This window comes from Xylona heveae (assembly GCF_001619985.1).
Source record: "Xylona heveae TC161 unplaced genomic scaffold L228scaffold_1, whole genome shotgun sequence".
In the NCBI taxonomy this organism is placed as follows: domain Eukaryota; kingdom Fungi; phylum Ascomycota; class Xylonomycetes; order Xylonales; family Xylonaceae; genus Xylona; species Xylona heveae.
The window spans coordinates 1,188,314-1,209,869 of record NW_017264193.1 but is presented as its reverse complement, the minus strand read 5'-3'; the positions used below and the strand labels follow the sequence as shown (position 1 = coordinate 1,209,869).

At 49.5% G+C, this 21,556-nt stretch overlaps 9 protein-coding genes across 9 annotated transcripts; 3 read left to right on the top strand and 6 right to left on the bottom strand.

The window, feature by feature from the left end:
- The first annotated feature begins 107 nt into the window (after positions 1-107).
- L228DRAFT_226035 (P-loop containing nucleoside triphosphate hydrolase protein) lies at positions 108-5,282 on the top strand. The gene is made up of 5 exons (XM_018330403.1): positions 108-864; positions 922-1,585; positions 1,630-3,610; positions 3,674-3,796; positions 3,880-5,282. The coding sequence occupies exons 1-5, from the start codon at positions 404-406 to the stop codon at positions 4,809-4,811; spliced, it is 4,161 nt and encodes a 1,386-aa protein (XP_018191821.1). The 5' UTR covers positions 108-403; the 3' UTR covers positions 4,812-5,282.
- On the bottom strand, positions 5,277-7,113 carry L228DRAFT_8683 (hypothetical protein). The gene has a single exon (XM_018336926.1). The coding sequence runs from the start codon at positions 6,885-6,887 to the stop codon at positions 5,742-5,744; it is 1,146 nt and encodes a 381-aa protein (XP_018191820.1). The 5' UTR covers positions 6,888-7,113; the 3' UTR covers positions 5,277-5,741.
- Positions 7,114-8,131: 1,018 nt separating this feature from the next.
- On the bottom strand, positions 8,132-9,521 carry L228DRAFT_242709 (putative 3'-phosphoadenosine-5'-phosphosulfate reductase Met16). The gene is made up of 3 exons (XM_018331517.1): positions 9,241-9,521; positions 8,598-9,165; positions 8,132-8,542 (listed from the first exon to the last, which is right to left on the bottom strand). The coding sequence occupies exons 1-3, from the start codon at positions 9,392-9,394 to the stop codon at positions 8,365-8,367; spliced, it is 900 nt and encodes a 299-aa protein (XP_018191819.1). The 5' UTR covers positions 9,395-9,521; the 3' UTR covers positions 8,132-8,364.
- A 558-nt stretch (positions 9,522-10,079) lies between these two features.
- L228DRAFT_242705 (hypothetical protein) lies at positions 10,080-12,331 on the bottom strand. The gene is made up of 3 exons (XM_018331516.1): positions 12,095-12,331; positions 11,865-12,031; positions 10,080-11,809 (listed from the first exon to the last, which is right to left on the bottom strand). Exons 1-3 carry the CDS (start codon positions 12,130-12,132, stop codon positions 10,512-10,514), a joined length of 1,503 nt encoding a protein of 500 aa, XP_018191818.1. The 5' UTR covers positions 12,133-12,331; the 3' UTR covers positions 10,080-10,511.
- Positions 12,332-12,543: 212 nt separating this feature from the next.
- Positions 12,544-13,603, top strand: L228DRAFT_226029 (30S ribosomal protein S8). Its single transcript, XM_018330402.1, has 2 exons — positions 12,544-12,604; positions 12,668-13,603. Exon 2 carries the CDS (start codon positions 12,782-12,784, stop codon positions 13,283-13,285), a length of 504 nt encoding a protein of 167 aa, XP_018191817.1. The 5' UTR covers positions 12,544-12,604; positions 12,668-12,781; the 3' UTR covers positions 13,286-13,603.
- Positions 13,604-13,670: 67 nt separating this feature from the next.
- L228DRAFT_242703 (hypothetical protein) lies at positions 13,671-15,677 on the bottom strand. Its single transcript, XM_018331515.1, has one exon. The coding sequence runs from the start codon at positions 15,585-15,587 to the stop codon at positions 13,914-13,916; it is 1,674 nt and encodes a 557-aa protein (XP_018191816.1). The 5' UTR covers positions 15,588-15,677; the 3' UTR covers positions 13,671-13,913.
- Positions 15,678-16,358: 681 nt separating this feature from the next.
- Positions 16,359-17,980, top strand: L228DRAFT_242701 (isocitrate dehydrogenase LysB). The gene is made up of 4 exons (XM_018331514.1): positions 16,359-16,488; positions 16,561-16,601; positions 16,693-16,862; positions 16,933-17,980. The coding sequence occupies exons 1-4, from the start codon at positions 16,464-16,466 to the stop codon at positions 17,774-17,776; spliced, it is 1,080 nt and encodes a 359-aa protein (XP_018191815.1). The 5' UTR covers positions 16,359-16,463; the 3' UTR covers positions 17,777-17,980.
- On the bottom strand, positions 17,826-19,519 carry L228DRAFT_8649 (DUF1769-domain-containing protein). Its single transcript, XM_018336924.1, has 4 exons — positions 19,015-19,519; positions 18,420-18,935; positions 18,274-18,340; positions 17,826-18,166 (listed from the first exon to the last, which is right to left on the bottom strand). Exons 1-4 carry the CDS (start codon positions 19,163-19,165, stop codon positions 17,983-17,985), a joined length of 918 nt encoding a protein of 305 aa, XP_018191814.1. The 5' UTR covers positions 19,166-19,519; the 3' UTR covers positions 17,826-17,982.
- L228DRAFT_279490 (hypothetical protein) lies at positions 19,476-21,428 on the bottom strand. Its single transcript, XM_018335688.1, has 3 exons — positions 21,228-21,428; positions 19,724-21,165; positions 19,476-19,664 (listed from the first exon to the last, which is right to left on the bottom strand). Exons 2-3 carry the CDS (start codon positions 21,046-21,048, stop codon positions 19,619-19,621), a joined length of 1,371 nt encoding a protein of 456 aa, XP_018191813.1. The 5' UTR covers positions 21,049-21,165; positions 21,228-21,428; the 3' UTR covers positions 19,476-19,618.
- Positions 21,429-21,556: the final 128 nt, after the last annotated feature.

Sequence of the window (21,556 nt, the reverse complement as noted above, 5' to 3'; positions counted from 1 at the left end):
TCCGCTGTTTCCGTCTCCATGCATTTTCACTAATCAGAAATGAGCGGTGGTCGGCATTCGGCAAATGTTCTTTGTCTGCAGCTTCCTATTGTCCTTAAAGTCTTGGAGACTTCGCTAACTGCACGCATGGCGATAATGACAATAGTTAGTATTGTTTCAATAGAAGAATGATATCGACTGCGCGCGCATTCTTATGCTTGGCGATATGGACAGAATCGGTGTCGTCAGATAAAAGCAGAAATTCACCTACATCTTTCTTTTTGTCAGATTAACCAATCGTTTCTTCATCACCTTATGACTCAATCAACGAATATATGGCAGACAGAAACCGACAAAGATTTCTTTCAATTCTCATCCCGTTTCAGTCCGGTGGAAAGCTCTTCATCAGGAAGCTATTTCGCCCATGCTGGAAGACGCAAAAGTCGCAAGCAATGGTCCCTGTCAAATTGAGGCTGCGGATTCGAGAGCGTGTGCAACATGGCGAGCACTTTTTAGGTTTACTTCTCTATCAGATGCCTTATGGCTGTCTTTTGCTGTTTTACTTTCAATAATATCCGGCATGATTGTACCTGCGCTTGCCTTTGTGCTTGGTAAAACATTCAACTCATTCGCAGATTTCGGTGCTGGGCGGATTGACGGCTCAACTCTACGTCAAAGAGTATCTCATGATTGCACCGTACTGGCAGGCCTAGGATCGGCAAGTTGGTTATTGAACGGAAGTTATCTTATGTTCTGGGTATGCTTTGGTGAGCTTCAAGCCAGAAGTGCAAGGGAAAGAATATTTGCCAGCCTCAGCACGAAGAATGTTGAATGGTATGACATGGAATCAAACGGCACCGGAGCTTTGCTGCCGAGGATGAAAAGGTAAGTCTCGATACTTTCGCCCATTTTGTGGGGCCTTGTATTGAAATAATATAATAGATTGGTACATGATTTGCAGACTGCGACGTCTCAACCGCTGGGATTCATTGTCCAATACACGAGCACAGTACTTTCTGCACTCGCTCTGGCATTCTACTACTCTTGGAAACTTACGTTTGTTACAATGTCCACAATGCCGGTTGCTGCAATTACTTTGTCATTCATTTCAGCAAAAATGCAGCCTAGTATTGCAGAGCAAACATATCAGCTCGCAGCAGCGTCGAAAATTGCAAATGGCTCGCTGTCTTCCATAGAAACCGTCAAATGTTTCAACGGGCAAGATTCTGAGATATCGCGTTATAGCAAAACCATCAAAGCTGCTGCCAAGGATTATCTCATCCAAGCCCGTATAAATGCTCTTCAAATAGGGTTCGTGCGCATCTTTACTCTAGGAATGTTTGTTCAAGGGTTTTGGTATGGCAGTACGCTGGTTTCTTCTGGCCAAAAATCTGCTGGCGACATTCTTACCACTTTTTGGGCGTGTCTCATGGCTACTCAGGCAATCGAGCAAATACTACCGCATCTAATCGTGGTAGAAAAGGGCAAGGCTGCCGGCGCGGCTCTCTATTCCACGATCTCCTGCAACGCGGCCAAAGGAGGTGGTTGTTTACCTATGGGAAGGAAGGAATTGGCAAGGAGCGTTGGGGACATTGACATTAGAAATGTGAGCCTTCCCGGGCCTACTTAACGCTTAAACTAACCGCAAAGGTTTCGTTTTCTTATCCCTCCCGTCCTGATCGACTTGTTTTACGGGGCGCGAGCCTATTCATTCCTGCGGGAGAGCTCACATTCGTTGTCGGTCAGAGTGGATCTGGCAAGAGCACACTAGGAGCTCTATTGATGCGTTTTTATGCTCCACAGCAGGGCAATATCCTCATTGATGGCCATTCTTTACAGACCCTTAGCACCGAATGGCTGAGACGCAATATAACCTTTGTCCAGCAAGAAACGTTTCTATTCAACGAATCACTTTTGCAAAACATAGCTCTTGCGTCCAGTAGTTATCGGAATGTTGCCAGTCATGAAGTTGAAAACGCCGCCGAGTTTGCACTGTTGCAGCGGACAGTCAACGACCTACCTGATGGTCTAGACACCCTAGTCGGAGCCGGGGGCGGCTCACTCAGCGGTGGCCAGAGGCAGCGAGTTGCTATTGCGCGGAGCAAGCTGCGCGATACGCCTATCCTCATTTTGGATGAGGCAACTAGCGCTCTAGACTTTACGACTCGAACTCTTCTGATGGACTCGATTCGACGATGGCGACGAGATAAGACAACCGTCATTATCACCCATCATATTGATCAAATCCTAGCAAATGACTATGTTTACCTCATTGACAAAGGAAATGTCGTTCAGGAGGGATATCGGTGCGACATAGAGAACTCTGATCCAGGCTCGTTCTCGTCGCTTGCTGCGCCACGGGATGTCGGTGGGAAATGCTCTGCTAAGGATAGCCTCCGGGACGAGTTCAATCAGCGATCAAGGCAAGAGGAGAGAACACTTGCTCTGCCGCAACCTAATGATTGGTATAAAAGAAGCCGGATACGGCCTTCGTCAATCATACCGGCTGTGTTCGCCGCCACGAGCGCCAATCAAGTCCAGTGTCGCCGTCAATCTTCTGTTCTTGTATCGCCTTTCCTTTCTGCCCCTGCAGAGGTGCGACAGTCGAGCCTTCAGTCCTTTCTAGATCCTCTATACAACGTGCAAGAGCCCCAGAGGTTCCAGAACACGAATTTTAAGAGGATGACTGCGAGCAGCGACATTGAACTGATTGAAACCAGTGGTCTTGCATCTTCTCAGGCCCGTTTACAGTCTTCAAAACTCAGAAAGACTGAAAGCAAACGTCTGACGACCATGTACGAAATGAGCCCACCAATAGGCCTACCTGCAAACAACCTGGAAACAGTCATTTCCATGAAATCAATCTTCAGTACAATATGGCCGGTACTCGATACAAAGGGCCGTGTTCTTCTTATTTTGGGCTTTCTGTCTGCCGCGATGCACGCTGCCGGGACGCCCCTGTTTTCCTGGGTATTTTCTAAGTTGCTTAGTTCACTTTACGTCCGGCACCATCAAAAAGAAATTGCTCTGACATGGTCTTTGTCAATTCTTGCAGTTGCACTGGGGGATTCTATTTCTTCTTTTGCAATGCATTATCTGCTTGAACGCTGTGGACAATGCTGGATCGACGCGCTTAGACTGGAAGCTTTTAGTCGCGTCATCGACCAACCCCGGGCATTTTTTGATGAAGAGAAGAATGAAGTTGCCCGGATACTGGAGTGTCTTGACCGAAATGCAGAAGAAATGAGGAATTTGATTGGTCGATTTGCAGGACTGCTATTTGTCGCTGCTCTGATGATGGTGGTCGCCATTGTCTGGGGCACAATAATCAGCTGGAAATTGACACTTGTGGGGTTGTCGGTCGCCCCTTTTGCATACGCCATTACGAGAACTTATGAATATGTCAGTGGAAAATGGGAAAAGTTGAGTAATGACGCCTCGATCGCTTGCGGTGTCGCGCTTGACGATGCCTTTACTTCTGTTACGACGGTCAGGGCTTTGACACTGGAGAAATATTTTCAACAAAAGCATACAAATGCTGTGAAAAGCTGTTGGCGTATTGGAGTGAAGCGGGCTGCGTACTCTGGCCTTTTCTTTGGACTTTCAGATTCCACCGTTGTCTTCGTCACTGGTGAGTATAATTTCAACTTTCCCATTCATCAAGCGCAATGTTGACCTATGGAAAAAAAAAAAGCAATTCTATTCTACTACGGCTCCGTACTGGCTGCTACTTTTCAGTATACCACGCAAGAAATTCTTTCCGTCTTTTCCATTCTTCTCTTCAGCGTGAGCAACGCCAATGCCATTGTCTCTTTCAGTACGTGTGTCCAAGTTCTTCGCAAGACAACCCCATCTTAATCTATGTAATCCAAGATCACTTCCCGCTAACAGAGCTCATAGTCCCACAAATCAGTGCTTCAAAAGACACTGCAGCGCGAGTTCTAAGACTCTCACGCCTCCCACGCTCATCTCACGAATCCACAGGCTACATACGACCAATTGAGCCTACGCCTATAATCTTCAACAACCTGTCATTCAGCTACCCCTCGCGGCCAGCTTCCCGGGCGTTAAACTCCATCAGCTTCACAATCCCACGCGATACGTGTACCGCGATTGTGGGACTCTCAGGCAGTGGGAAATCAACCATTGCCTCCCTCATTCTCGCCCTCTACTCACCTACTACCCAGTCCCACTTTCCCTTTCGTACATCCACACAGCCACCGCTCACTATCAGCGGACATGACATTCGATCTATACACATCCCTACACTCCGATCCCTAATCGCCATCGTCCCGCAATCACCTACTCTCTTCCCCGCCACAATCGCGCAAAACATCACCTACGGTCTCCGCTCCTCCTGCTCCTCAGTCCCACTTGCACCTCCTGCAGAAGAAGAAGAAGAAGAGTCTGCGCGCGTCCGCGCCGCCGCAATCGCCGCTGGCATTGACGAATTCATCTCCTCTCTTCCTCAGGGCTACGACACGCTCGTGGGCGAAGGCGGCATGGGGCTCTCGGGCGGCCAGGCGCAGCGTATTGCCATCGCGCGAGCGCTCATTCGGAGACCAAAAGTGCTCATCCTCGACGAAGCGACCAGCGCGCTGGACACGCTGAATCGCGACGCGATCGCGGCATCCATTATGAAGATTGCAGCGCAGCATGGAATCACAGTCGTGCTTATCACGCATGATGCGTATATGATGAAGCTGGCGAACAGGATAGTCATGCTTGATGCTGGGAGAGTAGTTGAACAGGGAACTTGGGATGAATTGATGAGATGCAACGGACCGTTTGCCAAGCTGATGAGTGCTGGTCTTTGGGACGAGGGGGCATAGTGCGAATATGCTGAGCGATAGTATGGCTGTGTGCCTATGTGTCCGTGTGGTGGGTGGGGGGCGTTAGTCCTGGTAGTTTCGTCTTTTTCTTTTCTTGGATCCGTAATGGCGTTATCCATTCCCAATTTTATGAGAAACTTCACAGACGATAGAAAATATCTAAGACAATCATAACAATGTCATTTCCAAAAAAAGTATCACCCATTGAGTAAGCCACTGCACACAAAACCAAATATATCACTGTTCTTGTGCAGAGAATAAATTAAAAGGTAGGTATATGTATAACGAGAGACAAAGAAATCCCAATAATCCAAAACTCACGCGCTGATTTTTTTGCAAACAAAGTAGAACAAGACTAAGCAACCCGAGGTAGGTAAAGTAGCCAAGGTAGATGTCGAACACAACCACACAAACGAATACAGGGAAATATAAAATGCGATATGCGAGGCTCTAGTTGAGATACTGTGAGGAGAGAAAAAAAAAAAGAAACAAGATGTGGTTTACGAATGAAATGCGCACAACAAAACAAACGAAGAAAAGAATGATAGACGAAAAGCGAAAGGGGAAGCGCCAGAACACCACATGCTCTTCCCGACTAGCTAGCGGTAAGTTTTTACCAGCTCTGCTTGATTCCCAAGAATGTAAAACCAAAAAAATGTAAAACCAAAAAAAAAGAAAGTGATTCAAATGAAAACGGCATGACAATTACTTTGAAAGGGGTAATAGGAACAGTAGTAAAAGAAGAAGAATGACAAAAACAAAAGTGGACATGACGCTCGATACCTTGCAAAGCGGCCAAAAGGCGAGGAGAAATAGAAAATGAAACATGAGAGGAAAAAGAAGAAGAAAGGATTAAAAGAGGAGGAGGACAGAGAGGGAAAAAGGAAAAGGAGAAGAAGAGAGGGGAAAAGGGAAAATGGATAAAAAGGACTATGACATTTCTCTCGGTTCTCTAGAATGAGGTGAGACTGGCGTAGGGGGAGCCGAGCTTGCGGGTGTTGTGCCCGTGATTTCAATCGCGGGTAGAGTATGCAAGGCAGGAAGAACAGGTGGCTGGGATGTCGACTCTCGATGTGTATCATGGTGGTTGCTGCTGCTGCTGCTATCACTAGCACTCCTGCTGGCGGTGCCAAGAGGTGTATCCTCATCGTCATCGTCACCATCCACATCATCACTGGTGCGAATGTCGTGGAAATGATCATTGTCATGTTCATACGGAGGCGCATCTCCCCAATCAACATGCTCATACTCTGGGGGATGCTCGTCTGGATGTATCAGGCTTCGAGCCTCGGCAATGTCGCTTTCAGGTGGCGTGCCATGCGAGCTGGCCAAGGTCGGTTGCAAGGAAATTTCCTCAAAGTCGGATCCGTTGGGGTCGCCCATGGGCGGGCGGTTCCCGTTTCCTCCTGAATTGGTTGTGGATAACGACAAGACGGACGTTGCGGACCGCGTGCGGTCGTGCCATGCGAGATTTGATCCAGATCTACTTCGCGCACCGGTCGAGGCAACAGATGTGAGCAGTGGCCTGTCTGAGTCGTTCGAGTTTGCTCTCACGCGGCTGCCGTCATGCCGCGCCAGACCAACATCCGCGTAGCTCACAGAAGGGATTCTCCGATCCCGCTCTCGAGCGGCGTGCTCCTGGATCAGCGACGCCGAGCTCAAGCTGGTCGTGCTGGCTCCTGGCCCGCCGTTGCCGCCGACAGAACTGGCGCTTTCGGCACGTAGTCGGCTTCGAACTCGCAATTCTTCCAGGGTTGTGTTGTCGCCTCGTGAGCGGGCTTCTCGACGGAGCCGTCGTTGTGCTTCCCGCTCGGCGGCCTCAGCTCGGCGGGCAAGCCGGATCTGGTAGAGTGAGGACATTTGTTGCTCGCGGCGGGTTTCTTCTTCTTCTGCCGTCTCTGGATATTCGACGACTACATCAATGCCGGCTCGGTCACCTTCTCGTCCGAGGATCTGTTCGGTAGGCCGTGGAGCCGGGGCATAGGCGGGAAGGGTCATGATAGAGCGTATAGACGTATTCCGGTCAACACCATTGGTTGTTCCGGCGCCAGTTGTAGGTCGTGAGCTTCGAGACATTTCACTTGAAGTCGCGCCATTTCGTCGGCCTGACTCGTCCGAGTTGTCGTTAGGTGCGCGGGCATACTTTGATCGAGACCAGCGGGTTTTCAGCTTGACTATCCATGGCCGCCACGGATGCACCGAATAACCCAGTCGCTTCTTCTCCAGATGGGCAAGGTAAAAATATACAGCAATTACGCCTATTACACCAACCGCGACTAGAACAGTAGCCTATATTGTTGTTGTCAGAAAGAGTTAGAATATGAATGACATCATAGCCAGCAATGACGACTACTGGGCAGTGGAATTCCTCACGTACCACTATGATACGGGTATGACCATTTCCACCTCCGCTGTGGGAGTCAGCCGTGCCAGTGCTTTGAGGTGGTGGTCCCTGTTCCGTTGGCGCAGCCCGAAGCTGCAAAGGCAGTCGCATTACGTTGAGTGATTAGGTTGTAGAAGGAGCGAATCTGTTCGAGATCGAATTTGAAAGCGAGTTGAGAAAGAGTAGGACGAAAAGGCCTGATCTTCAGAAGCCCAAAGCCTTCAAGGTCGAAATGATGCGCGCTCTTGACTTCTTCGGCCCGAGACATGCGACAACTACGTTGGTGCCATTAATGACATTCGAACATGTGCATAGACACTATCGAGGCCGAAATGTCTCCAAGTATCGGAAAAGTCAAGAACCAAGTCGAGGCTCTTTACGCACGTTCACAATAATATTCAACAGCTTTGTGGGAGAGAATTCGGATCTAAAGCGCCGGAGAGGGAGAGGTCGAGCTAAAAAAAGACATATGCTGACACCACCCAGAGTTGAGTGTACAGTTTGAAGGCTTGTCGCTGTTGTCCAGTCGCTTTGTATAGTCGCTTTGTACAGTCCAGTACGGTACAGGGCAGTGCACACGCGGAGGTGGCGAAAATCAGAACAACAATTGGCAATTGCAAGTCGAGAATGTCAATTGTATATCTCAATTCTTTAAGGTTGATGGAACGTTCCTGGCGGCGTGATTTTTGCGGAATACGGGTTGCCGTAACCAGGACAAGATAAAAGGGTTCAACCAACCCCCAGGGCGGGATTGACGGATCGGGGAGAGCTGAACGTGCTCGGTGCTGCGCTCACCATGTCTCGCTGTGTCAGCGTTGCAGCCAACCCAATCCGGCAGTTTTCCGTTTACAGCGATAAGCTTCAACGGCAGCCCTCACCACATCCTGTCATCTCGTCACCTACCGTAATTCGAGCACGCGACCATTTTAGATTATGTATTACAGGCAAATCGGATTGAATAAATTGTAATTTGATCTCTTCCAAGAGTCTATCCTTTAAATATTGGTGCCAATTCTTCAAAACTTTCAGAACCTCCAGGTGTAAAGCGCCTTGCACAAAATGCTGGAAACCTCCTAAACGCCTATAGCCATGCCGATATGATATCACCCAATGGATAAAAGAACAAAGGAAAAAACGAAAATAAACAAAATGCTGCATGAAAAGAACGTTTTAGGCCTCGACTTTGAGTCCGGTCTCCACTGCTTGTCGCAGGGCTTCTTCTTGCATCTTTAACTCCTGCTCGCGAAGAAACTGAGCGTATTTCGAGCGAGAGTTGTGGATACCGCATTCAGTCTTGGCTCGTCCCTTCCATCGGCCGGCACGTTCGTCCTCTCCTTCCTTGATTGGTCTTGAAAGAGGTCAGTAACGGAATTTGATATGTAAACTGAGTTATTAACACTTACTGCGTAGAGTGCCAATCTCCAACGCTCTTATATCCCCGATCGAGCAGCTCATTGTACGGAACGTTGTTCCGCTTAATGTAGTCTTGCACCTGGCCAAAGTTCCAGTTGGCGAGGGGGTTGATCTTGATCAAACCGGCCTCATCGACCTCGATAATGTCCAAATCTCCACGCTTTCCACCCTGACTCTTTCTTCTGCCAGTCAAGACTGCCTTGACCTGGAGTTCAGAGTAAGCACGCTGTGCTGGCTCCACCTTGGCAACCCAGTCGTACAGTTCTTCGTTGGTCTCCCACAGCTTTTCACCGTACTTTCGGACAAATTCTTCGGTGTTATCGGCTCCTTGGGGCTTGTACACGTGCAAGTTGACCTGAGGGTAGCGCTTCTGGACCTTGTCTACCAAAGACATCGTCTCCTTGAAGTGGTGAAGGGTATCGAGGAAGATGAGATCGACTTGAGTCGACATGGAATCTTTGAGACGAGCAAGCATATCCACCGTGACGAGACCGGTCAGACCAAATGCCGTCGTTTGATAAAGTGATGGCAGCGAGACGATGCACCATTTCAGAATATCTGCCGGGGGATGTTAACACTTATCACAATGACACAAGAGTCACCATCTCGCTCTCATGAAAGAAAACCGCTTACCCTCTGGTTCCAGCTTCTGAAGTTGCTGATTCAGGTGCTTCAAGTGAGGCTTGGTGAAGAAGACTTCAGTGATGGATGCCTCGCTCGAACTGCCACTGGCGTAACCCGACTCCGAGTCCCTGGGGGACAGGGGACGTTCTTCATATGCAGACATGGTGGAAGCAATAATGATGAAGGTGACGATGTATTTGAAACAGATGCTTCTTTTATATTGTCTCGAATATATTAAGATATGAAAAAGACACGGCAAAATAGTTGATGAAAGCACAGCAAGAAGAAGTAGTAAGAGAGAGGGTGAGAGAGCAGAGGGATAAAAAGAACAGTCATCTAAGAACCCCGGAAGCCATCGCCGACATTAGAAATCAAGCACCAGATTACGATTACATTTTGCGCCAGCATAACAAGCACGGAATCTCCAATTGGGGGCAGTCCACGGCGTAAGAGCATTGTTGCGAATTTTTGAACGTGAGCACGCAATCCACTAGGCCTTTGACATGATTACTTTTGGTGGCTCTCCATGACGGACGCCAACCAAACATGGAAACGCTAACCCTCAATCGGGTTGGCGCGAGAGATTGGATCGCGCCGACCCAATCTTTCTCCTGGTTCCTGACGATACAGGCGCGCGGTGTACTCCAACTAACCTCATCTCCACAGTAACGGTTAAAATAGAGACTCTGAAGCCATCTGAATATGCTTGAAATCGGCCAGAAACCCTCACAATGGTTATAATTTGACGTTGACCATCAACCAGCAGTGAGAGCAAATGATAGATATTCGACAAAAATGTACACAATGTTTAGTCTATTATTGACTAATCGCTATATTCATCGAGTCTTCCACCCCTCTCTAAATATACTCAAAGACCCTCGTCAAACCTCACGAGGGTAAGCTGGCAAAACAGTCGCCCATTCATCACATCACTACTGCTCCATCAATCGACAGCTTAGTTAACGGGCCCGATTACCACGTAAGAGAAATACTCTAAAATAACCTTGATCTAGTGGGAGCGATGGTGCAGGACACCAGGCGCCACGTGGGTGCAGAGCTCTGTGCTATGCATTGATCTGCCCATAAGGGATAATCCCTGGCAGCCTTGCAGATATTCTCCGGGCAGGGGAGGAACGAGGGTAATTAAAGATGTATTCCCGCACGCTACAAAGTCATATTAGGTACATTGCATCAAGAAGCTCGTGAATAAAAACCCAGGTATCGCCGTTAAAAAGGTGCTCAGGCTAGACTCCGCGAGTCCATCAGTATCCCAACGACGATCAGACACCTCGTTTCTCCAATTTCTTAAAGAAGCGATTGACTCCCTTCTCCAAGCGCTCGGCCCTCTGTTCCAACTTGCCCGGCTGTTGCCCAGGTCCAGCCTTGGGCGTTTTCGGTTTACCACCATGGGACTTGAGCTCGGCTTCTGTCGGCACGTACACTTGGCTGTGAACATTATATGGATTATCCAACCCGGCCGGCGCTTGTTGCGCCTGATTTGAACCCACCGGAGGAGGGGACTGAGCCGGCGCGCTTGCAAAGCCAGGGGACATGGGAGTAAGCGGAAGCGATTGTCCGTAGATCGAAGTATGTTGCTCTGGGTATATTGCATATGACGGGCTCCTGGATTGCTGCGGCGGCTGCGAGAAAGGGACACCTTGAGAAGCGCTACGAGTTTGACCGTAAAGAGCCGGAATCTGTTGCGCATGGGTTTCATGGTAATGCTGAGGACTGGCCGACGGGACATTGGCAGGTACGGCCGAAGGGGGAGGGGGTGGGGGAGGGAAGGACGGAGTTCGCTCTAATTGCCCATATTGCATAAAACGAGGAGATTGGAAATTTGTAGACTGCGCAGAAGGAATTGCTTGCTCGGCAGTCTGTTGCGAAGACTGCCAAACTGGATGCGAATAGGGTTGAGAGATCTGTGGCAAGGTAGCGCTGTGCTGAATTGGAGGCGGAGCAAACGTGGGCAACGGGACTTGTCCCTCCTCGTTGACCGCTACGGCCATCAGTCCAGTGCCATCAGATCCATCCGTGGGAGGAGGCGTCATTTCTCGTTCTCGAATTGGCTCTGGCGCCGCCGGAGCAGCTGGATTGTACGCCATTGGAGCAAATGACATGCCCTGTGCGGGCGATGTCGCACCCGCTGGTGCTACAGTTCCTGCAGTTGTATGACCATAGGTATCAAAATCCGACTTTGCCGATGCAGTGCCGAATGCTTCAGGGCGGTAGTCTTCAGATATGACGGCTTCTTCTAATCGTTGTACTACGGGGCTCATAGGATCCGGTTCCGCAGATTTGGCAGAATCGATAGAAGTGTTCAGCTGCCCATGTCCATGTAAACTATTGAAAGCGCGTGAGAATGTCATGGCATCTTCGGGCTTCCAGAAATAAATGTCCAGGGCCTTTATCTCAAAAAGGGATTGTCCTCCATTTCGGTGATCCGCATCTCGGAGGGACCATTGCTGCCCCCGGCCATCATGCTCAATATAATTGCCCTCGACGCCCGGTTTGCAAACAATTAAGCTAACAAAGCAAGGGTGATTGAGCGAATGCTCAAGCCGCACCCGACTAAGGACTGAGGCTCATTAGTTGCCAGTCTCAAAGCTCTTCGAGTAAGACTTTCTGCTAACCACCAACAAGAATATCTTGGTCAGGATTGCCAACATTGTTCGCTATCTCCAAACGTCCCTTTCGCTCCGCAGCATTGCGATGGAGCAACACATGTGAACCCTTATCGAAGCGATGCTGCAAAGGCCTCGCTGAAGGGTCACTAAAGAAGTAGTGGACGTCGGCGAATCTATCGAGTAATATTGTCAATGACTATAAAGGTATAATTATGGGAAGACGAAGGAAGCTTTACGCATTCAGAGCAAGCTCATCCCGGGGATAGCTCTCCATGACTATTTGCGAGAACGTTGGTCGGTGTATTTTCTATGCTCGCAATCGACCATATAGGTATTTCTACCCAGCAATATAGAAAGTTGAAAAGAGACATGATGGGATTATAAGAAAGGCTGGCCAAAAGGAAGGCCGCCTGGGAGAATCAACCCCCGCAGTCTGGCCGGGATGCCATCCTCGAACCACAGCTCTCGGCGGCTAAATAATGCTTGTGAAAGGCGAACCAGGTTGCCAGGAGGGCGATCACAGGTCAATGGAACGAGCGAAATCGCCCAATCAAATGCGGCGAGAAGGGTCCCGGCTCGCAACTTTTCCGGGTAACCATCTGTGGTTCTTGCGACAGCCGCCATTGGAGGCAGAGTCGAAGATTTCGCGAGTACTCCGTGCTGAGGCTATCCATCTCCGTTCTCTGGTGCGGCCAGGCAGCGAATTTGATATACACATTGACGACTCCAATTGATCTTTTCGTTTGGTATGCAATACACACTCTATCTGGATTGACTTTGTGGGTTCAGCTACTGACTTGGGCGTCTAGGCTCAAAAGCCTTTGGTTTTGTTGCCGTTCCCGAATCAACCAACTTGCTCTGATACCTGGGCCAACTCCCGCCCCGGGCTACAGTAGGCATTTTTCCACAGTTATCGAGCAAAAATGTCTTTGGTCAATCTTTCCCACGTTTGTTCGCATATTCAAAATGCCTCCAAGGCACGGCTCGGCCTCACATCTGTTCCGTCATCGAACCTCATCCTGGCTTTGGCGCTGTCGCTGCAAAAGTCGGGTTTCATTTCCAACGTGAAGCGCGGCGGTTTGGAACCCCCTCCAAGTCTGTCGGGTCAAGCTTTACCATTTTCTGCGCTCGATGAGGAGCCTGTTACGCAACAAAACATCGCCTCGCGAAGATTATGGCTGGGTCTCAAGTACTGGAACAACGAGCCTGTCCTTAGCAAGATGAGCATGGTGTCAAAGCCCACAAGGCGGGTATGGATGAACGCAGAGGATTTGAGCAAGATTGTTAGAGGACGCAACGCAGGATACGTCAAAGGATTGACTAAGCCGGGAGAATGTCTCTTTGTGACGACGGATCAAGGCATCATGGAAGCAAGAGAATGTGTCAGAAGGAAGCTAGGAGGTATGCTCTTGTGCCGGGCTTTCTAAAAATGGCTCATTACCTTGGGTGTGTGTCAAGATCCAGGCAGAATTTCCATTGCAGATAAGATAGCTTTCTCTGCCCCCCCACGTTCATCAAAACTCGACGAGCTCCAGAAGGGAAGAAGTCGATGGGATTTGTATTATACGGGCTTCGGGACCCTGTGAGGGCTCCGTATATTTAATGCATATTTGGCGTCCGGAAGGAATTTTTAGAAGACAATAAAAATCGCTCTATTACTGTTTTCGGTGTTATATTCCCGCTCAGCTCAATGTTCTTCCCAGAATGTGGGATTGTAGGATATTCGCTTTTGCAAAAGAATTATTCCACAAGATCCTCAATGGTAGCTTTTGTTATAATTGTGCAACAAAGTCAATTGGTATTTTATCTCCGCGAGGAAACTATTCTACAGTGCAGAGATTCTATGCTTTTACCCACCAACTCCTTAACCAGAAGGAGCCTTTGCCAGGTCCGTCAGATATAATTTAGTCGTGGGTCCTTCTTTTGTGCTAATGACATAACTCCTCAAAAAAGAGTACATGCGATGAGTGCAATTCACCTCACGTGAATGGATCAGAGCTTGAGGGCGCGAAAATGATCGGTTGGTTTCCAACCGTATCCTGGGCACGTCCTCCATCAGGCCTGAGAATCTTTCCCTTCCGAACGCTCTACGGGACCACCTACGGCTGCTGATCCGTTTGCCCTTCCTTGCACTTTGTGCGATCCTTCAGTGAGCCCAGTCCTCGGCGCATGCGTAGCTGAGCTTCCTGATTTTGGTAGAGGCTTTTTAGCGGGCGCGTGTGTTTTCGGCTCAACTTTTTCGTGAACTTTGCTCGCAGAGCTGGCCGTAGGACGCATCATACGAGCAAAGAAATCATCCCTTGAGATTTTGGGACCTGGATGGCTCGCTCGAGACCCGGGCCGTTCGGAATGGTCTTGCGCTGAAGGAGCCTGGGGCTTCCGCGACACGGTAGAAGGCTGTGCCGTTGGACGAGTTCCCGAAGAGGGATTACGAGCAACCTTGGACGATTTCCTGGAAAGATTGTTTGACCGGCTAGGAGACGAGCCAGTGCCGGACTTTGCAGCAGACGAGGCAGTTGGTACAGTAGCCGCCGCAGGAAGGCGGGCCGGCCGGGTGGGAGACTTTGATCGAGACTTTGCACCCGATGATGTTACTGTCTGCTTATTTGTTGTAGGTCTGGCAGGTCGAGCGGTGGTGGCGGGAGGAGGATGCGGCTGAGCCAAAACAGATGATCTTCGTGTCCGAACGGATGCCGCACCTGGGCTTTGAGCTGGTGCTCCGCCATGGATAGGGATTGACTTTTTCGATCGCGTAGGTGATGCTGACTGGGAAGGTGGCTGGCTGGCTGGAGCATGCGATTTTGATGATGACGATGGGCTTGAAATAGCTGAGGGAGCATGCTTATTGCGAGGTGGTGTGGAGGACATGGTCGGCTGCACGACTTCCGCCGATTCCTCGGCGACCGGCTTTTCGGATTCGACCGTATTGTTGGGCCCAGCAGAGGAAGATTCCAACGGGGCGGCGACCTCATCTTCATTCGCAGTTTCAGCCGGAAGGGGCTGGGGAGATTGAGGAGTCGCATTTTGTTTTGTGGTGCCGACGGGCGGCTCTTCAAGTGGTTTGGAGATTGCCTCTGACTCTTTATGAGACTCTTGAGGCTCGTTCACTGGCTGGGGAATTGCCGCATTCCCATCAACTACCGCCTCGTCTTTGGGATCGGCTGGAAGCAGCTTCGCATCTTCGTCTTGCTGTGCAGAAACTGGCTTGTCCATGTTCACGGACGGCGAGGCTTCTCCAGCGAGCGTATCTGTCGATGAGCTCTCCTCCTCTAGAGCGCTGCTTTTGAGAGGATGCTCCGGCAATTCAACAATGGGAGTGGCTGCAGGGGTAGCCTCAAGGGCACTCTCAGGGATAATCTCATCTATAATGACACTCTTCCGTCTCTCCTGGAATTCGTGCCCTACAGTCTCCTTGGCATCTTCAATGATGCCTGGGTCTGACTCCTGATGAGCACAAAAGCTTCCGCGTCTGGCAGACATGGATTCAGATCCACTGTTTTTACGTCCCTTTCCTGATTGCTCCTCGACCGGCTCGCTAGGTCCGACAGAGACAAAGCTTGCGCGGACTCTGTTGGTGGGACGGTCTCCATCAGCGCCGCTTGCAGCTTGGCCATCGAGGCCAAGAGGCGATCGCACAGGGCTATGGGACGTAGAAGATTCGTTGTTGCTTTGCTCAAACATGGCGCGTAGATTTCGCACACCGCCACTACTAGAACGAGTACTTGACATGGCTGTTAAATGCGATTTCCATCAGTAAATAATTCGCGTCGTGACAGGAAAACAAATGAAGTGTGGAGGGAACGCGGGAGAGAGCCCCTTGCGGGGGATATGACAAGTGCAGCTTGTGAAACGCAGGGCAACCCAAGCCATCAATATGTAACGGTTTCCACGTTGCTAGGGTTCTGCAAGACGCCCCCTTGCTCGGCAAAATGTCATTGTATTCACTCATGTTCCCACAAAGTCCATCTACTTACACTTGTGCTCTATCAAAATTGAGGTGCGATCCCACTTTGGAATCCTTTGACGACGATTTCTCCCGTATGAAGAGAGAAGTAAGAGAAATGGTTGCGGTGTGGCCAACACAAGGCGTCTACTAGAGGACACTGACGTCGTGTGACAGTAGAAAATACGCAATTAAGTTAAGGAACCTTGGAAAGGGCAACAACGGTTCGCAATGACTTAATGGCCGGAAAAGGTACCAGTACCTCAAGAGGAAGAGTTAGCTACCAATGAGTACAGCGTTTGATCGAGCTAAGGATAAGCATGGACGAGTACCGGTACGAGAGACCCTGATTTAGTTTAGGGGATTCCGAAATGGAGAAAGGGACCAGCAACTGGACGTGTCAACACCCCAAATGGGTAATTCTCTAACTGATCACTTTCGGTTATTCTTTCCCGCTCACACTCCCCCTTAGCTTCGGTTCAAAATTCCCTGCCGACATCGGCTCGTGGGAATCATCAGGTCGTGGGGAGATACACAACCAAAGTTTAAATTGGACGATTAATCGTTTCATACGCATCAATTTGAATATCTGTTTAGATTATTCCTTTTCTTTTTTTTTTGTCTCGATCTAAGTTGCATAATATCTGTGCCATCAATTCAAGATGGCCTCGAGAACCCTTCGCATTGGTTAGTATGCAATTTGTACTTTTTTGCTGTTCAGCATGGAGTGATATAGGTATTGATTACTTCACTATGTAGGTCTCATTGCTGGAGACGGCATTGGAAAGGAAGTCATTCCGGTAAGTTCTAGGTGCAATTGAGCTTCACTTCACTTCTCGCCATGCTATCTGATCCAGTCAAATGGCTGACCATTGAAAACTTCACCACTAGGCCGGTCGTCGTCTGCTGGAATCGCTGCCTTCTTCCCTGAACCTCAACTTCTCTTTTGTCGACCTCCCCGCCGGCTTCGAGACCTTCAAGGAGACTGGCACTGCTCTTCCCGAGAAGACCGTTGAGACTTTGAAGAAGGAATGTGATGGTGCGCTTTTTGGTGCGGTCAGGTAATTCAACACCACAAAGCAACCGATTATTTTTGGCCTCGGCGATGGCGTACTAAGCTCCGCAAAATAGCTCGCCATCTACCAAGGTTGCCGGATACTCTTCTCCTATTGTCGCTCTCCGTAAGCGACTAGATCTCTATGCCAACGTTCGCCCCGTCAAGGCTATTGCCTCTGCTCGCTCCCCGGTCGACTTGGTTATTGTGCGCGAGAACACCGAGGATCTCTACGTGAAGGACGAGCGGACATTTGACGCCCCGGACGGCTCTGGAAAGGTTGCTGAAGCCATCAAGCGTATTTCCGAGAAGGCTTCTCACCGCATCGCTACGCTGGCCGGTGACATTGCTCTGCAGCGACAGAAGATCCGCGCTACCGGCAGTGTTTCCAGCATCCACAACCGCCCCCTTGTCACTATCACCCACAAGAGCAACGTTCTCAGCCAGACGGATGGCTTGTTCCGCGAGACTGCTCGCAAGGCCTTGGCCGCCCCCAAGTTTGAGAGCGTAGAGGTTGAGGAGCAGATTGTCGACTCCATGGTGTACAAGCTCTTCCGTCAGCCCTCGGCGTACGATGTCATTGTGGCCCCTAATCTCTACGGTGACATTCTTTCCGATGGTGCTGCTGCGCTTGTTGGTAGCTTGGGTCTCGTCCCCAGCGCCAACGTCGGTGATAACTTTGCCATGGGCGAGCCCTGCCACGGATCCGCACCAGACATTGAGGGACAAGGCATCGCCAACCCGATTGCTACGCTAAGAAGTGTCGCTTGTATGCTTGAGTTCATGGGCGAGGAGACGGCAGCGGCCAAGATCTACGCCGCTGTTGACGGCAACTTGGAGGAAGCCAAGATCCTCAGCCCTGACATGGGTGGCAAGGCTCGCACTGAGGAGGTTCTCGAGGACGTCCTCAAGAGACTTTAAATGTTGAAAGTCCACGAAAAGAATTTCACTTTTAATGATGTCAAAAGTTACCCCATATAGTATATAAATGATACCGGTTTTACTTTTTTGGAATTTTGGGTGTCATCTGAAGATATGTGGAATGCTGTTGCTAGATTCTAAAGTGCTCTTGATTTGCGTTATAAACTCTGAAAATATAGCCCCCAGACGCCGTCTACGAGTCCCAATTAATCTATATCATCGTCAAAGGTCTCAACTGTATCCTCAAATGCGTCTTCGTTTTCGTCAGACTCTTCCGAGTCACTTTCGTCATTGCTCTCCACTGATTCTTTCGGCAGCAAAGTAAAGACAATCACAAAGTATAAATCTTTGGTTTGCCGATTGCGGAGGACATATCTAAGAGAATGCGTGCTTCATCAGCCAATCGCCGAGGAAGGCGCGGTATAAAGTAAGCAGAAGATCGGGTAGAAATTGAAGGACAAGGAAAAGCGCTGGGAGAATTCAGCCTTGTGACTTACCGGAGCGGCTGGCCATCCCAGTATTTAATGACCGGCAACGTAAAACCAGGGAGCTTGAGTGAAAATTCTGACAACCCCCCCCCCCCAGAGTCAGCGCAAAGTGTACTATCAGAAGAGGTTGGATTTCCTCGAGCGGGAAACTGTACCATTGAAATCGAGATATGGATTGAAAAAGTCGGCTTGATAGACACGGCCTTCGCTGAATTCGAAATCTTCACGATTCTTTTCCACCAAAAAGTGCTTCTTTCGCGCAGCTGCATCGGCAGGAATGCCTTGATCCTCTCTCAGCTGAAGCCCATCCTCGTCGCCGCCTTCCTCCAAAGGTGCTTCCTCGCTCTCCATCTCTGGTAGAGCAGTGCTTTCTTTCCCTTCCACGCGAAAGGCATTGAGGCTGCTTAGTGCAGGACCGTATAGATAAGGCTCATCAGCCATGACGTCGCCATCCAGGCCAGGATCGATGGCCCATTTGACTATGCGAAATGCAGTGTTGAAGCCAGGCGGTAATCGGTCGCGGATCGGATGGTCAAAGTCATTGCCGAAAAGTAGGTCGTTGCCGTTGATGGACGATTTCGGCCGAAAAGAGAAGGATATCGAGTAAAGATCGCTAGTGTGGGCAGGTGTAGAGAAATATGGGCTCGAAGATGGTGAGCCTTTGGGTAATCCTGATACAATGAACAACCATGGCACAAGTCAGCACGTTCATCCCGCTATGGGGGAGGGGGCAAAAATATTTGGCCATACCGCGATAATTCTTAATTCGAACATTTATCTTTGAATCCATATGCGCATTGGAAATGTCCATTGATGTCGGCGAATTGACATTGACCAATTGATGCGTTGAGGGATCATAAGAGGGTCCGGCCGTGACCCGCAAAACGAACTTTTCAGCCATTGCGGTGATTGAGTAAAGCACTTCAAGGTGCTCAGAGAGTCTTGGGTGCGTTAAGCCAAGGTGTAGATGCGGCTGGAAAAATCAGAGCTTTGATGAAAATGTAAACAGTAACAATTATAGGCTCGTGAGGGACGACCAGGTCTACGGCGCTTCTTCGAGATTGTTGGGAGAAGTGAGGTTTGCTTAGTGTGCGCCATTCAATAATCCGAAGCTTGTATGGTTCACTTTTGGAGTTACCCCAGATTTCGGCCCGCTTATCTTGACGTCACTTTTGGTTACTGGTCCCTTACATCCATGTTGTAATAAAAATGGCGAGCATACTCGATTCAAATACGTTATAGGGGAAACCATAGCTTTAAAAGACAGCCATAGCCTGATTACATGAAACAATCCTAACGCTATGCAAATATTCGAATTTTGAAAATACCCATCCCATTTTTCAGGTGAAGTGGCTCAAGCGGTATCAAGAAAAGCTTCAATATCTACTCGTTGATAAAAGCTATAGATAGAGGTCAGAAAACTTTGTAGAAAAAAAAAAGTCAAAAGGTGAAAACATACCTGATATGCCCAAGCTCCTTCCAATAATGCGCTATCCGATTGGGAGAGATCAGAATCAACTGAGAGGGGATGTATCTGTCATTTCTGAACCCTCTAGCGGCGATGTGTCCAACACTTCTCACTACCCTCGCTCCCCTGAAAATGTCTTCTTCGGCGATCCTGACAAAGCCGCCTTCTCCGATATCGTCTGCGACAAAGCTGTATTCTCCTCGAGGAACATTAATGTCGCCCGTGAGCTTGACTGCTTCTATGCGCCCGCTATAGGTCGTGTTTCCAACGGACGGCACGTTGGGATTCTCATCAGACAAACTGCCGTTCATGTTATGCTCCCCATCAGGGAAGGATGACGCCGAAGAAGAGTCAGAAGAGAATGATAGGGCTCGGGGAGCAGACGCGCTTGGAGTATCTGGCTGCATAACCGCAAGGAACTCGCAGCCATGTCCTGTATAGTCCCCAACCCATATTCCTTGCCACGGCTTTTGGGCGGTAGGTGTATAAAGTTCTTCAGACAAAGTACTATATGTGGCCACAGCTTCGCCCATCCTAACTCCGACTGGACCCAGACCAATACTGCCAAACTCCATCCATTTCCTAACACGGAAAGTAGTTTCGCTGACTTCATCCCATGTTTGTGGCCGGTGACCGATGCCGTGAAACCCTTCTTGGCTTTCGCATCGGACCCGCTCCGGCGCAGGGATTGTCCTCGGAGGCCATAAAGCGGTTGTGGGCGAGATAGCTGCAGGATGAATCGCTCGCGCGAGGAAAATTGTGGAAAAGATTCGTTGAGCTGCACTTCCGGTAGGCATGAGTACCTCCTTATGGAGCCCTCGCCCTCCAGCATTCTTGTAAGCGCTAGGGTCTAATTTTATCGATGCTTCATCGAGATGAAGTCGAACCCTTGGGGAGAACGTGTGGATGATGACATCGGAATCGAATTCCCAGGTCTGAAATAGGTGAGATCCGCGCTCCGCAACAAGCGCATAGGCTTCAATGCAACCACGTCTAGCGTCATACCGCGCAATCAACAATCTTCCAGTATGAACATCGTCCGAAAACCATATTTTATTCCGTACGAGAAACCAATATGGGAAATGCGATATGAAGAGTTCCCTGAAAGACGTATAAGGGCTCGGCACGTCCAGTCGATGACCCGGTAAGTTTTCCTCCACCAATGCCTGCCAAAGGCGATCATCTATAACGAACTCATAAAGGCTGCGACATGTTGCGCCGACGACGGAAAGCGATGTGGCGGGAAGTTGCTGAAGGATCTGGTAGATTAGTTCCGCCGGCAAACAAAGGAGAGGAGAAGATCGCTGTGCGATCATCCTGGTGCCCTCACGCAATCACGGAACTTCCGACGAGATTTGTACAAAGATTATGCTTCAGCATGTCTGACTGCACAACTCATTAAACCATGCTAAAATGCGGCAACCACCTAGCTACTAGTTGCGGTATCAGCCATTCCATTTCCAATACAATCGAAAGTGTTACAATCAGAGCTTACATCAGGCAGCAAAGCTTGCACATCAAGGTGGATTCGGTCAGAATTGATTTAATAGGAAGCGCATGGGCATGGGAGCAAGCTTTGCTGGCGCAGGTTCACAGGTCGGATTAATGTTAATGGGAGATGTCGTAATGGTCCTGGATCTGGTGTTGTCTTTCGCTCTTGGTCGCATACGCTGGGGTGACGTCCTTATCTTCATTGTTGTTTCGGTTATTCCCGCCTAGGTATGTTGGTATCCATCTTATGGCGAAGGCGGGGAACACTTGGAAACACAGGGTTGCTTAGCTCAGCGAAAGAGACAAGCTTACTCGAGAAGTTAGTTAACTGAA